This window comes from Hydractinia symbiolongicarpus, chromosome 8 (assembly GCF_029227915.1).
Source record: "Hydractinia symbiolongicarpus strain clone_291-10 chromosome 8, HSymV2.1, whole genome shotgun sequence".
NCBI classification, from domain to species: domain Eukaryota; kingdom Metazoa; phylum Cnidaria; class Hydrozoa; order Anthoathecata; family Hydractiniidae; genus Hydractinia; species Hydractinia symbiolongicarpus.
In genome coordinates this window covers 28,454,587-28,471,559 of record NC_079882.1, presented here as the reverse complement: position 1 = coordinate 28,471,559, position 16,973 = coordinate 28,454,587, and the positions used below count along the sequence as shown (strand labels likewise).

General features: G+C 34.3%; 3 protein-coding genes across 3 annotated transcripts; all 3 read right to left on the bottom strand.

Moving 5' to 3' along the window:
- Positions 1-261: 261 nt before the first annotated feature.
- LOC130654541 (uncharacterized) lies at positions 262-5,005 on the bottom strand. Its single transcript, XM_057457151.1, has 2 exons — positions 2,964-5,005; positions 262-1,772 (listed from the first exon to the last, which is right to left on the bottom strand). The coding sequence occupies exons 1-2, from the start codon at positions 4,291-4,293 to the stop codon at positions 397-399; spliced, it is 2,706 nt and encodes a 901-aa protein (XP_057313134.1). The 5' UTR covers positions 4,294-5,005; the 3' UTR covers positions 262-396.
- A 140-nt stretch (positions 5,006-5,145) lies between these two features.
- On the bottom strand, positions 5,146-6,859 carry LOC130653915 (uncharacterized). Its single transcript, XM_057456409.1, has 2 exons — positions 6,710-6,859; positions 5,146-5,537 (listed from the first exon to the last, which is right to left on the bottom strand). Exons 1-2 carry the CDS (start codon positions 6,803-6,805, stop codon positions 5,283-5,285), a joined length of 351 nt encoding a protein of 116 aa, XP_057312392.1. The 5' UTR covers positions 6,806-6,859; the 3' UTR covers positions 5,146-5,282.
- Positions 6,860-8,812: 1,953 nt separating this feature from the next.
- Positions 8,813-11,198, bottom strand: LOC130654543 (H/ACA ribonucleoprotein complex subunit 1-like). Its single transcript, XM_057457153.1, has 7 exons — positions 11,035-11,198; positions 10,676-10,823; positions 10,424-10,484; positions 10,293-10,347; positions 9,661-9,753; positions 9,526-9,591; positions 8,813-9,320 (listed from the first exon to the last, which is right to left on the bottom strand). The coding sequence occupies exons 1-7, from the start codon at positions 11,153-11,155 to the stop codon at positions 9,307-9,309; spliced, it is 558 nt and encodes a 185-aa protein (XP_057313136.1). The 5' UTR covers positions 11,156-11,198; the 3' UTR covers positions 8,813-9,306.
- Positions 11,199-16,973: the final 5,775 nt, after the last annotated feature.

Sequence of the window (16,973 nt, the reverse complement as noted above, 5' to 3'; positions counted from 1 at the left end):
GGAACATAAGAAAGCATCCTACGTAAGCTAAAGGTAGCCCAGTTAATAAAATTTAAAGTTAGAAACCTTAAAGTTTCAAATTATCGATATAACAGGGAAACAAGTTTCCAGGAGAACTTAATAAATCAAATATATCGTCTATCGTCTCTATTATTTTGACCCCGCCCCACGTCCTCTTTTTATGGGGGGGGAGAGATTTTTCCTGACATCGCCTGGTGATATTACAATAAAAAGGGGTAAAACTCAGAGAAAGTTTTCTGATTAAAAAGGGGGTACAGTGTTCAGATATTTTTTTAACTAAAACAAAAGAATAAAGTGAAAAAGACCGAAGCTAGCTTTGAATATATAATATATAAATATATATTAATAACTATTTCAATTCTAATTTGTTTATTTTTAAATTTTCTTATAATAAATATCATAATCATAAAACGTTGACCACGCTGGTGCACTTCTTACAAGAGTACATAAATAAGTTACAGTGTTTGTTTTAACAACGGAGCTGCAGTTCCTTTGCGTGGCCTTTATATTCTTCAAATTAAAGAAATCGACATGGATGATGTACGCATGCGTGTTATCTACATTGACCACCTCAAACGATAAAGAAATGACGTATGGATCAATCTCATTTTCATTTTCATCGTAATGAGGTTCATTATACGATCTAATAATGACTGCCAAATTTTTTTCTAAAGTTTTTATTTCTTCAGACACGATTCCTTTGAATATATCGTAGTTCAAAGACGTCCTTTGAAAATATAATTTTTCAATGTTGTTTTCGTATTGCAAATATCGTATCTTTGTATCGCAAACACATAATCTGAACGTTTCCTCGGTATCGCTACACTTCTTGTAAGGACCGAATTTGGAGAGTCGATCGTTAGATAGTAATTGCATCTCTCGTGACGGAACGGTATTACTTAGAATAGACTTCACTTCGACTGTTATCGTTTCGTGTCGATTCGTGAAACCGTAGCCTGACTGCGTTAAAATGTCAAACGTGGTTCTAATGAACGCACCATCTTTTCTTTGCAGAACATTAACTATCATAGTGGGAACAAGCCTTTTGCATTTTCCCTCCTTTGAAGATGCCGTAATAATGTTATTCAAAGTACCGATGGCAAATTCCATTTGACCGATCATTTCTGTCGTATTTTGCACCGGAGTGTTCCATCCCTGGCACACGCATAAGTTTGGCAAGCGTAAAGGTACATCGGAACAACCTCTGTTTATCGACACCGGAGTAAAAATACCGTTTGCTTGTTTGTTTTTACTAGTTAAACTCAACAGACCGTGATGAAGATCAATCATAGTGAGAAGTCTCTTTTGATTTAACCTTAATGACGTCATCACATTATCACCAATATATTGTTGCACACCTTTTGGTACAATCATGAACAAAGATGGATGAAACATTTCATAACGACCTTCCATGTCTAAATAAACATAATCGGTATACCCGTTTCCATGATCTGCTAAAATTATTGTCAATGTATTTTCCATGCGGGACATCAAAGATACAAACTCTGACAGCGATTCGTCAATCGTTTGAACTCTAACTCCACCCCCGTCGTGAGCTACGTTTAGATTTGAAAACGAGAAGGATTTTCGGACTCCACCTGCTTCAGCTTTTTGGGAACGTTCGTAAAGATATTGTAGATAATACTCATCTTGCTGTTGACCGTTAAAACAAACTTTCTCTTCGTCCTCTAGATTGAAAATGTGTTCCACTTTGTACTGTTTCATTATTTTACAACTAGCAAAAAGTAAACCTAAAAATATATATAAAACAAATTTGAAATCATAAAAAAATCACTCAAGATACAAAACAAAACCAATCCGTTACACCAATTTGATTTCGATGCGTTTTTCGACACAATAATATTAATTTCAAAATCTTCCTCTTGATAATACTATGGTTTGCCTTGTTGTCGGTATAGACACCAATCACTCCCCCCCCCCCCCCCTTGCCGACTCTTTCTTCTTAAAAATACACCTAAAGTGCGTGTTAGCAGGCATTTTTTATTTATTCACTTTTCTTAATGGTTTTATCCTAATCAACAATAATTACAAAAGAGATTTCAATTGTTCCCCCTTCTTGGTTAGCTTTTTAGCCATTTCTCAGTGTAACGCACAAGATAAACCGACAGGTACCTATCTAAAGAAACGCAAAATTTTATTGGTCGCTGTAGATCACTATATTTAATTGACTTTTTAATATAGTGCCATATAGAGTAACACAAAGAATGAGAGGTCTTTAAAAAACAGATATAAGATTTCACGAATTTAATTCTTAGCTTAAATAGAGCTCTATAGTTACTTTAGAGAGGTTAGTTCTAAAAGGTACTTTAAATTAGCATAGAGGTGTTCGCTGTAAAGTGTCTGCTACATAAAGGCTTTGTCAAGATTTTCATTACATCCGTTCCTGTGAAAAACGTGCGCTGTAGAGATGTTTCCGCTACATTAGATGTCCACTATAAGAACATTTTACTGTATAAAAGTGTTTTGAAAAAGAAAAACTTGGAGTGCACGTGCTCACCAAATACACTATCACACATAATTGGGAAAATTGATTTCTATTTTATGCTTTACGTCATCCTCTTACCGCGTTTATTTTTAATCGTTGTTGTTGTTTTTTGTCACAGTTTTTTTCTTGAAAGATGACGTTTTTAATTTCCTCTTTTCTTACATAATGACGCAATTAGTTTATTCTCAATTTTTTCTTATCGTTTTAAATACGATTAGCGTTTGATAATTTTCTGTGATTGGTTTTAAAGTTGTGTGATGATTACTTGATCGAACGCTACCAACTTTGTCGAAGTTAAAGTCGTTTCTTATTTTTATTAGAAAGAAAATATTTCTTTGAGATAGCTAGATTCTAGGGATTAGGGATGCATATTTCAGTAATTTTTTCTTCGGTAGGAGAAGCCGAAAAAGGATTGCCAAATGAAAGGAAGCTTCACCTGTATCATCCAAGTTTAGTTGGTCTATCTTGTACGACAAGTCTTTCCATTCTTCTGCTCCTCCAAGGTCCATTCTTATTCCCCAAAATGCTTCCCAGCACATATCATCCTGATACATGACGTTATAACCATGCTTTTTAAAATGGTTTATGAAATAATCTATACCAGTCGCGAGTTCTTCTCTATCACTATCCGAAATGTTAGATGGGAACACGTGACCAGTAAACAAACCGTGGTTGTTTTCCGCGCTATGTCCGTGCAACGCTTGGAAAAGCTGGAAATCTAAAACCTCGGTTTCAGAATGAGGATCGGAGTTTATTTCGTTAAACATATTTATGGTTGCTTTAAGAGAACGGTAAAAATGTGCTCGAGCTATGGAATCAAACAAAATAATGTTAATATTCACGCCATCTTTCTCACCTTTTTCTAGTTTTAATTTCTGTTCTAAAATGTCTTTATCGAGAAGAAGCAATTGCGTTTGTGTTTCATTTTTATTACAACTAAGAAACATGAAATTATAACCACTTCTAACAGTTTTCTGTGCTTCCCTGTACACTAGAAAATTCAGCTCTTCATCGTCGCTGCACCCCTTTGGTACTACTTCAACATGTCCAGTCTCTTTGTTGAAAATATGAACGTAGATTTTTTCGTCAAAGTTTACTCCACACGATTTAAAGGTGCAGAATATTTGACCTTTGTCGTAAGTACATATTTCGACACTTTTTTCAACCTTGCATGTATGAATGCCAACATCGTATGGATAGAGTTCTTGGACATACTTACAACCCGATTCGGATGGCTGATGTTCAAGACAAGAAATGTTTTCCTTCAGTTTAATCGGATGTTTTTGTATAATGCCTAATTTAGGACAAATAGAAGTTGATTCTTCCTGGTCAGTAAAGTTGGTTTCTTTTTTAGCATAGTTCCTACCATGGACCAACGGCTCGTTTAAGTCCGATTTCGGCGATTTAGCTGTTTTTAAGTACTCAATTTTATAAGTTTTTCTTTTTTCCGTCGGTGATACGATTGGTGTTACATTATTCTTAATTCTAACATCTTTAACAAGGTTTTTTAGATTAATAATTCTCTCAGAGCTTTGTTTTATGCTCGAGGAGTGTACTTTTGATTGTCCCGTTAAACCCACTTCTCGAATCCGAATACTTTGGTCTATTTCATTGTTCTTGTCTTCACTTATGATCAAAATATTTTCCGTTAGCAATTTGTATTTGTGAACGTGGTTATACTCAACCGTAAACAAAGTAGTTAACAATCCATAGATGAATAAAAATAACAACCCAAACACGAGATGCCGCTTCTTAAAGTTAAACATTTCTTCGTCGTATCATATAAATTATCGGTCTGGCAGTAAGAACTTTAAAGTTCTTTAACAGAAAATATAATTACTTGCAATTTGTGTTAATTGATTGAATAAGGAGACAATTAATGTCAATTACAAACTTTTCATAACTCGATATGCTCCAACTTTATAGTTTAAAAATATTCAGAGCATTTTTTTTGATCGCGTAACTTTCGAAGCGTTCATCGACGACTGTTCTCGAATGTTTAGGACAAGATGTTGAAATATGAATAATATTTTCCGCGCTTTTAAGAAGTGATGGTGACGAAATTATCAGAAATTATCAGAAAAGGCGAAACTGTTGATTGATCGAAACTGGCAGACGGAAGGATATTAGTGATGAATTAATTACGTCACAGATTCTCTAATTAATCGGACTAATTATTGACATTTAACAAGTGCGTTTCAGTCTTATCAAATCATTAGGAATACTAGAAAGTTACTGGATGTTGTGGAATTCCAATACAAGATCTTGAAAGGCCTGTAACTGAATAACGTCTGATACTCCATCGCTTTTTACATATCTACAACCTCACAAAAATATTGAAAATTTAGAAAAATGATCATGCTGAGGTCAGTAAAAAGTTAGTACCTATTTGGAGTTTGATTAAACTAAATAATCTAAGATCTGAAACTCGCTGCGATAAGTCTGCTGAGAATATTTGCAAGTTCAAATTGCGTCGACTTAAATATACTACATATAGCAATGGCATCACCCTCATTGGTGGAATCTAACCTCAAAATTAGCCACCTTGTATCACTATATTTTTCTGACAACCTTTCTAATTGAAGTACCTAAAGAAGTTAGGACGTAGCAACACAATCTTTACCTTTTGTAAAAATTCTATTAAATTTTTTTTAACAATTATTTTCACCTTGTAACATTTCATACTATTAGATAAACGAACAAAAACAATTATTTGATGTTGCATATAAATCAATTATGAACAAGGTAAAAAAAATTACGAAAGAAATTTATCATTCACGTGACCCATAACAAGTCCGTGGTCGCGAAGTACTTTTTGCTGATGACGAAGATCTTTTTGCGTCGGAAAGCGGACTTGAGTTTGTTTATCTGTTCTCGAATAAAACTTTGGTCTACTACCTCCTCTTTGTCGCAAGTGTTCCTCGCGCTCTTTGCGTCTGTCCTCCTCCTCTATCAGTTTAGTTCTCTCGCGTTGTTCGAATTGTTCTTGAAGTTTGCGTTCTTCTTCCTCCTAAAATAAAATTCAGAAAAGATTTTGACTTACCGCGTGATAAAGACGTTGCAGAAATCTGATGAAAGGTGGGTCGCCTACTAAAAAAGGACAAATTTTACTTAAACTATTATAACCTAATATCGCACGCTAAGTTCACCATGAAATGCGGCTTTATGATAAAACTGGGCTTTGATTAACTGCATAGTAACCCGGTAGCAACCGTTTTACCCATTCAATGGAAATCATCCAGCTTCATGGTCGGTAATAGTATAGTTGTTGCTTTACTCCATATGACACAGTGTGCAGCGGATTAAATTATTATTATCAGAACATTTTTATTTCTCTCCCTTAATTTAAAGAGAACCATATGATAGAATCATCAGATTTTCTGGTAGATGAGAATTGGCGTTGTGATTATATTATTGGTTATGGATATTAGGTGAGGTCGCCACAAGCAGTGAGAAGGCTGCCCTCTGAGCCTCGATCTTAGTCGTCAAGAAAGTAAACGTAAAATTTAAAATCTAGGATGGCAAGTACTTTAAAAGGTAGAAATAGTTTTATCATATTTATTCAGTTCATCAACAAATCATGCAGTCTAAAAAGAAAATCCTTAAACGCGCTATGACCGTACAAATACGACCGGACTGCCAAAAGAAATTCAAAATTTAGCCAGTGTTCGTATCGGAAAGATCTACATGTCAAATCTTTTAGATCAATTTATATGACTCAGAAGATGTCATTTTTAGGTTACCTTTGTTTAAGCGGCGCATCATCAGTGTTGAAAATGTCATTCTCATAGCAGAAAATCTGTTTATATCAGAACACAGCCTTAATGTTTGCTTAACAAAAACCGCCAAAAGCAAATTCAAAGCTGTATCCGTTCTTTACATCTCTCTGCAAAAGAATGCCTTTAATGGTACAACAATGGAAAATAAGCAGATAAATAATCGTCTAAATTTTTATTTTTACCGAATACCGAGAGAAGAGAATATCATTTTTTGATATGGGGTCTCCTCAAACAATGTTTTTCAACGAGAAGATGCTACAACATATGGCAGAAAATAACAGTAAGAGTCTTGACTTGCGGAAAATCAAAAAAATCAAAAAAAAAAAAAAAAAAAAAACGGAGAAGTTTAATGGAGAAAGAGGAACTAAAGAATGGTATATGTATTTCATCTTAGATTTTTTGCTTCCCTTACCTTTCCCATGGCAATCCTAGCCAATGCACCATGTTTACGGTCAATTACGCGCTGTCTACGAAGAGCTTCGAGATGATATGCAGCCATTTTCGGCAGAACTAATGTGGGATAAGATCGTAGGACACTTTTGTTTATGCCAAGTTCCCTTTTGTTTTGACGAAGTCATAATCTGACGTAATATTAAACGCATGACGTTTTTCCCATAAATGACGTCACACAAGCTTGTGTTAACATCAGTTTGTAGGGTTTCTCGATAGAGAATCATTGTACTTTACTTTAGTAGCAAAAGATTTTGATCACCTGAAGAATCGTTACGTAATTCTAGCTATTAACTATTTTAAAATCAGAGGATTATGCTAAGACAGAAGCTGTCTTACTTTCGCGAATGGGACAAATATTTATATAAGTTGGATCCGGAAAAGGAAACAATATTTCGACGCTTCATTTTTCACTGTAGAGAGAGTGGCACCGCAAGAACAACCTCATTCCCAGGGTTTCCTAGGCTTTTCACATGTTTGTATGTACATGTTCTGGATTCGTATGTATATAATTTGTATTTAAAATTTTGCTTAGAAAAGTTATTTTCCATGGACATATTATACGTAGCTAACATGCAGAAAAAATACGACTGTGTTTAATACGCTAGGTAACGTACAGAAGACAAAAGTAGTTATCGAGGCCTGTGATTTCTAAGATCCACAGTCCCTGTTTATGGGAAGGAAGCCTTGTAAAGTTCACACAAAGCAGGTCACCTGGCACTGTATATGGAGGTCAAGTAACACAAGGATATTCTAATCCGTAGCTAGTTCCGTATCAATGTCAAAAAACTAAAAATAAGTTAGCTGTGACACTTTTAAGAAACCATCAATTTTCCATTAATGGGAGCGAGGTTGTCGCTTAACTTTTCAGTCAAAACTGACATGGTATTTCCAGAAATCCAAATCAATAAAATTGTGCTTAAAGTACAATCTCGTACCCAGAGATTGTTTTTTTGTGTGTTTGAACGGTCCATCCGTCTAAGTCCTAAAATCTTAACAAGCCCTGGGGACGAGGATAATTGAATTGAATCGATAATTTGAACTATGTCAACTTTGTAGCTGCATTTATTTTCATCAAATTCATAAAGGTTATCAAACAAGGAAAACTCGAACAACATGCATTAGAAAAGATTAAACAAACCTCCTTGGTTAGACATATGTATGCAGTTTACTTCTTCTTTTTTTACCCTTTGAATGGTTTAGGGTCCCGCTTTAAAAAGATAATGAGATTAGAAAACAAGAGAACGAAAACAAGATAATGATTCTTGTGAGAGGTATGATGTTTTCATTTACGGCAATAAGCGGTTCTCAAACTTTAGATAAAAAGTTGAACTTTTACTTTTGAGCAGTCTGTTTTAAGGGTGCCAACTTAAAATTATTACTCATTTCTTTTAAAAATCTTTTGACTAAATACCTAACATTTCACTTATTTCCACAACTATTTTGGGTTGGTACAGGCATCCTAATAATGCTTGGATTTCCCGTAAAAATGTGCATTTGATAAAAAACCAGGAACCTGAACCTCAGGGCATCTTGTATCCTTCTGATATAGGAAGTACGATACGAAATCGCTGTCCCGATGTCAGAAAAGATACAATATACCCTGGGACCGAAGTTAGAAAGACAGAACTAACCTGAAATTTAATACTTGCCAATATTTTGAATAATAAAAATAGTCCTGATTGACGATTAACTTTTAACTTAAAATTCCTGACATATTAAAGAAATGGTTTCTCTGACATTTTGAGAATATTCAATACTTAAATAATTCCTGACAATAACTTCATACCAGAGTAATAACGGAAAATTTTCAATCTTAGACCCGTCATAGCAGATTTTATGTTAAACTGAAACACATTGATACCTGCTGTTCTTGCAGTTTCTTTAGAGCTGCGTGTTTTCTTTCAAGCACCCTCGCTCTTCTCTGCGCTTCCAAATGATAGTTTATATGAGTACAAGTTGGCATTATTCTTTTATATGTTTATCGTCAAGAATATAGTGCGCAAGACTTTTTCGCAAGCTAACTTTTTCTCTACCATTTACAATAACAAATGTAACTATTGACAAATATATTTTCAAAATCCTTTTAAACTTTTTATTTGTACAGGATTATTAAAGAAAATAATACGTTTGAATCGTTTCGTGTAAACTTGTAAACTTTTGTCTCGTTAAAAACACACACGACGGGGGTTATAAAAAGTTGATATAAGACGGGGGCACTAATTCACTTAGTTTAGATCTAATGACACATTAACAACGCTATTTCATATTTTAAACCTTTTTCCTCCTTTTTAACATTTGATTTTAAAATACTTGTTTCCTTATTTCTTTGCACTGTCACACCTGAAGCTAAAAATTTATAGAATGGATTAATAACAAAGTTAAAAAATTCACAAAATGTTAAAAATAGCAATAAAATATGTTCTGCCAATGTCCATGTACAAAACGCGAAAAATCCGGAAGCCGAAAATGTTTCGCTGAATTCATTTTGTATGATCCTATTCGAAGTCACCGCAATAAAACCAACAAAATAAACTTCATCCGACTTTATCATCTGCCCCGGCCTAAATAATAAGTCACATCACGGGGGGTAAAGATTTTTCATATAACAACAAAAATATAGCTAAGACTTTAACGGCTGTTGAAGAAAGTGACCGTTGAAGAATTGTTGACTCTAAGCTTTATGTGACTTTACTCCTCATAAGATTCAAATTGGTACTTTCAGTACAGCATCAGAAAAACACTTTATTAATTTCAACTAATACATACCTCTGAAACCTCCCCCACGGCCACCTCTAAAACCACCGCCACCTCTAAAACCTCCACCGCCACGTCCTAAATAAATTTTTAGGTCATTTAAAATCAAAAATGCCGCAGAAAAGAAAAAAAGGAAAGAACACAAACCTCCTCGTCCTCTTGGTGTTCCACGACCTCCGCCTCTACCACCACCTCTGCCTCCTCTTCCACCACCACGCCCGCGTCCGCCTCCACGACCAGCTGATCAAGAAAATAAGATAAAATTAAGCAGAATCAACAGCAAACTAAAAACAACTATTTACCTCATACCAAAAACTTTTCGCGTGAGTGATAAAAAGAAATAATTTTTTATTATAATTTTTTATAGTACTTACTTTGTAAAAAAAAAGTTCACAAAAAGTGATTATGTTGGCAAACTTGAGTTCTTGCGATTTTCTTTAACGAAAAACTACACTGTTTTCCGTTCACTAAAGAACATCTCCAACAAAAATAATGTGTATTTTTCGTTTTTCCAGTCATTTTCAGTTGATTTAAGATGAAATGCTGGTATATTAGCGATCAATTGTGCAACTTAATTTTCACGCACCTAAATTCGGCGAATCAGTCATTCGCAAAATTGGTAACAGTTTGAGCAACTGTCAAGCGAGAAAATAAAAGTTAGGCAAAAATTTTATGTATTAAGGTATAGCTGGATGATAAAACATCTAGAAACTGTTCAAATTTATTAGATATCTACAAAGTAGAAATAGAGCTGAGTGTAAGTGAAAATTAAAACCAACCTCCTGGGCCTGTGAATCTGGAGAGTGGTAGCAGCTTATTTGGATCAATGAATAACTAAAAAATAAACATCACAATACATTGCTTTACTTGAGATTACACTTTTTTACTTGAAATTTTTACTGAGACTTACTTTTTGGAGTTTCTTAAAAGACGTTGCCGTCATACCTTCTGAGAGTTTCACAGAAAAGAAGTAAGAATCAGTTAAGGGACTGACGTTAAGAACATTTAAGATAACAAAACATCCCACAAAACATCCCACTGTTGCTAATAACCAAGAAGTAGTTGAAATTAACAATAGAAAAAAAACTATGCTACACAACAAAAACTTAATAAATTCTTTTGTATTAAATAAATTGTATAAATTGCAGGGTGAAAAGATATGAATTCTGTTATAGGTCCAAATATTTCATCCACTTTTCCAATTTGTTGTTTATTCTCTAAGTATATTGGTGCATTGAAATACGGTACACTCTCATTTGTGCACTTTAAAACAAGGTCGCTTTCACAAGGATGAAGAAGATGGCCAATTTCTAAAAGAAAAAAAGGGGAAGCAACACTGTAAGAAAATTTATTTAAAAACATCAAGCTCCCGCTTAGGTGCCCTGCTTGAGAATCATTGTACATTGAGAAGATTTTAGCATGTCAGCAATTGTCATTTCATGGTGTGACATACTACAAATTTATCAAGTTTTCAAGTAAAACTAAATACTGAGAATTTTTTCTTTTACATGATAAACTTACCAATAACTCTGTCAGGTGGTCCATAATCCATTTGTCTGTATCCTCCTCTGCCACCACCTCGGCCACCACCACGACCTCCACGACCACCGCCTCTAAAACCTCCTCTACCCCGAAAGCTCATTGTTTTATATATGTATGTATAAATCACTAAAAATACACAATTAAGAAGGCTGACACACATGCAATGTCAACTTCCAATGATGCAACGTTAACCTGCATTTAAAAACTTTGCTTTAAAGAAAACAATATCAAATCGGGTTGAACGCTTATATACATCATGCAGAAGAAAACCTCAATCCTGGAAAATTTTGTCCCTAAATACTTCCTCAGATTTTGAATGTAACCTAATATATTTAGAGTCCATGTCAGATATACACACATGGCATTCTCAATTGCTTGTGGCTACTATCATCAAAGTTTTGCCTTTGTTCTTACCTAGCCTAGTTTAGAGTTGTAACGTTACAAATGTGACAGAATAAACAATAAAAAGATGTATTAGCTAGGTGCGCATTTAGCCAGAAAACGATGTTAAGTTTATGCGAAGTAAGGTAAAAACTTTCAAATAAATATATATCTAGGATTTATACATGTAGGTCACATAATTTATAAAGATTTCAACAATAGTTGGATTTACATAAAAAATAATAGAATAGGAAAAAGGAGGGAAAAAAACGTAAAATAGAGAATGAGAAAGGGTCATGTGCATACTTAGTTCAATATGTGAAGCATGAGCAATAGTACAAACAAAAGTATAAACAATTATGTGAAATTGCTGACGCGAAAGAGTATAATGAAGGTTCACGTGGGCAAAAAATTGCTTACATAATTTTTTTTTTGAATTTGTTGCTGCATCCGAAGTAAAGTTGCTAGACAACTATTATTCAAACCTTTTATAAAACTGGTGCACCCCTAAGCAACTTCTGACCTCAAAATCAGATTAAATCCGAAATAAGCTTGAACGAGAAACCAATTTAATATGGTAGATAGATGTGCATATTTTACATGGCTAGCCTCACAAATAACGAGGGATATACCCTCGTCTATAATTTCCAGGAGGGGCCATAGCTTAGATGAGGAATCCTAAAATGTTTAATACTCATTTTGAGCTACCAGACCCAACTAGGGTCCACACTCTACCAGACAACTGCAAAATCTTGGTGACTTTAATTTCGTTTCTTTTAAATCACCTCAGCATTTGCATGCAGTGTGACAATGTGAATTAGAAAAGCCGAGGTTTAGATGAATCCTGTTGTTTACATTTTCAGCAGTAAGCTTTTTTGGCTTTGAAAAGAGATAAGGGCGCTATGTGAAGCAAAGCAAGTATTAGTCCATTTCTTCACACAAAGGCATTCTTAGGACTTTAAAGTAATTCAAATAAATCAGAAGGCATCGAACCTACACTTGATAATCTTATATAATAACATGAAGTGTATGTGACAGTCATAGTGGATGTGTTCTCTTTCTTTTGAATTCACCAAAAATTTTCTTTGAAGTCGCCAAAAATTTTTTGTCCATTTTGCTAGCGGGTTTACTTTGTTTACATCAAGAGATGAAAACGACTCAATTTGATTTGTTGAAATAAATTTAACGGCTAATTTTTTAGACGTTTGGTTTTTATGTCGCTGGAGCAACCAGATTCCCTTTTTTCAGGAAAAGCCACCTAAAAGCCTCAAATTCTTAAAGTTTTATATTCTAACACGTATGTAGCCATATTTGTTTACAAATTGTTGCATAATTAATGTAGGCCCTGGCGCGTAACTAATGTATTTGTCCTAAAATTCAAAATGCTACATAAAGCTGTTAGCTGACTAACAAACGAAAAAAATTGGTTTGTTGAACTCACTCTAATGTCATATTTTTACATTACTATTGTTTTTCGTTATATTTGTTTCACTAAGCATAAATAGCTTTAGTTTTAGCTGCTTTATTCGGAGAAACTTTCGAGGATTTCGCGTTTTTTGGCCTTTTTCGCAAAACTTTGTCTCGCAAAACTTTCAAAAATGGCAATTCGCGAAAGTTTATTCAGTACAAACTTTCTAAATAGTCGCCTTGCGAAAGTTTATCCACTAAATTTTAAATTAAGTAAGCTGCTGTCGATAGAGCCTTTCCATGATATTGATCCCTTGGTCGATCAAGACCCTACCTTATTAGCTTTGAATCTGGACACGGTTTGCAGAATTGATGAAGATTTCTATCATAAGAAATATCGCCCATCTTTTTTATAAGAACATAAAAAATAAGTTCATAATCACAAAATCGCGAAAGTTTATGTCGCCAAAACTTTCCAATTTCGTATTTTGCGAAAGTTTATCTCGCGAAAATATTTCAATTTGTAAATTCATGAAAATTTATCGAAACAACTTTGCGAGTTTTTGGACTCGCGAAAGTTTCTCCAAATAAAGTAAGTGTTCCCAGTTTAAGTATATTTAACTGGGTGTGTTAGCTACTGATAGCTGGCTAATGTTAGCCACTTCCTACTCACCATTCCCATGGCTAGCTCTAACCTATATGACTTATGTTGTTATTCGTCTTTTTTAATTATCTATAGCTAGCTACCTTAGTTTCCAAACTTCTCTTCTTTCATGAGCATGAATTATGATGTAACAAGCTAGCTAGCTATCTACAAAATCTTTTAAAGACTTGATTTTCCAGGTAGGATGATCAATTGTAGGATGTATTTTTATGCCCATAAGAGTATAATTATTTTCACATTTCCTGTAAACTTTACAAGGGGACCACGTGCAATATGACAAGTGGAATAAGTTTTTTCAGAATTTAAAGCGTGTGTGTTAAGTTATTTTTTATTGTTTTATTTCTGACATCCTGTTAAACTTTTGTCAGCCTACATGTAAAAAGCCAGGTTATTTTTACCGGGGTTGTAGAGATTTGATTGGAAATTTACGTGGGTTACGACTTTATTTTAATTTATAAGAAGATGGTAAGGTTGTTTGCGTTTTTGTTTGTGTTGCAAACTGCTGTTTTTTAAAATTTTGACTTTTGTGGAAAAAAGACCACCTGCAAGATAATGATAGAACAAATTTTGTGGAATTGGCCTCCACTGAAGGCTGTTGTGTAAGCTAATGGCTTTTTCATAGTTTGTATTATAAACTTTGGGGAGTTGGGGAGAACTAAACTGTAAACTGAAAATTCCATGGTTTAACGTTTTTGTTAAAAATTTTAAAATTGTGGTAATAACTGTGTTTGTTGATGATGAAAAAATTACTAATTGTTCTGACTAAAACTTGTTTTTTATATTTTACTAGTCTATAAAGCCTGTGGAGAAATCTACTTAGGCAAAAGGTCAATAAAAAGTAGTTTTAGACGTTTTGCTCACGTCAGCAGTGCAGTGCAGATATAAAAATTCGCGAAATTTGTTTATTCTTTGTCTGTAATGTGTAGAGGTTGAAATGCTGGTTAAAATAATGTACAGGATCATATGTTCTCAACGAACGCCTAAGGAGATATCAGGGATTAAAAATTTTGCTGACGTCAGCAAAGACCCGTCAAAACCTTAAAAAAATTTTTGAGAAATTTTATACCTGTTGCCTTCATCGTATAGATCTTGAAACGCTGATCAAGAAAATGTATAGGATCATGCATCTTTTACAAATGGTTGCAGAAATATTAGGGTTTGAAGGTTTTTTGATGACGTCATCAACCCGCCCATTCCGAAAAGGATTTTGGGACCCAGGTTTGGGAAAATTACCCAAATTGGTCCTAAGTGAAAAATCATTGACATTATTACGTTGTGCTGTAACGTCAGAAATTTTAACATCTGAGACAACTTTTTCGGCTACATCAAAGGAAAATAAGCATATCCACTTTGCCTGTTACAAACAGACACAGTCTGTGTATTATTAAGAGATGAAATGCCTGATTTTTCTATAATTTGATGTGTTTCATAACGTTTTTGTGAAAAATTTATGGGCAATGGCAATACAAAATATGCTAAATGAACTGATTTTTGTTGATTTGGATATGCTCCTCGAAAACTGATCTGTTTTACATTTTGTGTAAACTTTTGTGAGGACGGACCGAATATACACTAGTATGTTTTCCAAAAATGATATCTTTACACCTTTAAAATGGTTGGTAAAGGTCACTACAGATCATCTTACTACGAAAACAAATTTTGTGTTCTTAACTGGTTAATTTTTCCATTTTGTGTATAATTTTGGGGAACAGGATAGTATATATGTAACAGAATAAATGATTTTCCAGATATAAATTTGATGTTTTTTGACACTTCTAATTGAAATATTAAAGGTTTTCAACGAAGTAAATATTTGAGATGTGTTATTTCTGATTTTATTATTATTGTTGGTGTTGTACATGATTCTATGCATTATTTTGATTAGTGTTTCACGCTCTACACATAATCTCTTTGTTAATTCAAGTTTATTCTTTGCTCATTGATTTTTTGACATTTAGAGTTAAAATTGTTGGTAAAGGACAGTACGGAACTAAGAGAAAATTTTGGTTGATTTTTACATTTTGTGTAAATTTTTGTGGGAGAGGATGGTATGCAACTGAAATGACTGATTTGTCTAGATTTAAAATTGATGTTTTCCAAACTATGGCTTTTTCATATTTTTGTATAAGCTTTTAATGGTAAAAAACTTATGTGTAAAAAACTTATTTTTGTTGATTTTTGCTAACTCTTACAGGCCTCCTTTTTGACATTTCAGAATAAAGTACTGAGGGTTTTCAGCATAATCACTTAAAAGATGTACATTTTGAGATGCGTTATTATCCATGTTGTGACTGTCAGTGTTGTAACTGTCGGTATTCTTACTGTCAGTTTTGTGAGTTTGGTGTTGCAATTTTCTATCAACTAGATTTTACACCTTGCAAGCCGTTTTTTTTATTTGGTGTACGATTTGTGTGGAGGATTTATAATGTGATTTGACAATTGACTTTTGGTGTAAGATTTTAAGAACATTTTTTTTGTATATGCACTGCTGACGTCAGAAAAACGTCTAAAGCAACCTATTTTTCATTGGCCTTTTGTCTAAGTGGGTTTTTCCACGGGCCTTATCTACTAGTAGTTTATATCCTCAACGATGTTCCCGTTAGAAGAAATCCACAGTAAAAGATCTCTTTTCACCAAACCCTAGCATCTTTATTCCTGTCACGCCAATGCCAGAACTAAGGAGCTTACTGCTGAAAAGTGAACACACAACGTTGACCACGAGTGTTTTGCACTACCTAGTAATTAAATGTTGAAAAAAACAAAAACAAATACACCGTCCGTCCGCCATCTTGGAAGCACATGTACAACTCATTCATCCTAAATTTTCAGGATCGACTCTGTAGGCATCCGCCCTAGTCCCACTCCTCACCGCCCGCTTTATTATGTAGTAACGCCTTACGCGATACCAGGCGCCTTAAAGATCTATAACGTAACATCTTGCAACTGTCTAATTACGCTTAAGATTTCTCTGCGGTCAGAAAACTGACCGCGCTTTTTGATTAATTTATCCATTGTTCTTTGCATTCTTACGTGGTCCGAAATCGGTAAATCCTTTGTTTTAAGCGCGAATGGCCCTCACTTACCCGAACAAATAAAATGAATTCCTAACTTATTTAAGAAGTGACCACGCCAACTTTGTGCTGATTGTAATTAGGGGTTTGCTATGAGGTTGATTTGAATTTTAGGGATTTCCTCTGACGTTTGTTTGCGTCTAAGCTTTCCTTTGAGAGGAACTGAATTTGATACCTCGAAAAAAGCTCAGTTAACTAAGCTAACTGTTTAGAGGCTTTACATAACCTTACCCCACGTAGAGTTCTGGTTAGATATAATAACCTTACATAGATTTCAGCATGTCAACGGTTTTTAGTGGGTAAAGGCTCAAAATAGCGAAAGTTTCCAGGGCTGCGCCTTGGACCCGCCATGGGGGGGGGGGGCTTACAGCTAAGCTAGGTTTGTTAGGAGAAAG

Excerpts from the sequence above, each read along its gene's own strand:
- LOC130654541 (XM_057457151.1), bottom strand. The coding sequence starts at position 4,293 with ATGTTTAACTTTAAGAAGCGGCATCTCGTGTTTGGGTTGTTATTTTTA. Across the intron at positions 1,773-2,963 it reads ACTAAACTTGGATGATACAG|GTTTACTTTTTGCTAGTTGT; the intron begins GTGAAGCTTCCT and ends ATATATTTTTAG.
- LOC130653915 (XM_057456409.1), bottom strand. The coding sequence starts at position 6,805 with ATGGCTGCATATCATCTCGAAGCTCTTCGTAGACAGCGCGTAATTGAC. Across the intron at positions 5,538-6,709 it reads CCATGGGAAAGGTAAGGGAA|GAGGAAGAAGAACGCAAACT; the intron begins GCAAAAAATCTA and ends ATTTTATTTTAG.
- LOC130654543 (XM_057457153.1), bottom strand. The coding sequence starts at position 11,155 with ATGAGCTTTCGGGGTAGAGGAGGTTTTAGAGGCGGTGGTCGTGGAGGT. Across the intron at positions 10,824-11,034 it reads ACCACCTGACAGAGTTATTG|AAATTGGCCATCTTCTTCAT; the intron begins GTAAGTTTATCA and ends TTTTTCTTTTAG. Across the intron at positions 10,348-10,423 it reads CTTTTAAGAAACTCCAAAAA|TTATTCATTGATCCAAATAA; the intron begins GTAAGTCTCAGT and ends TTTATTTTTTAG.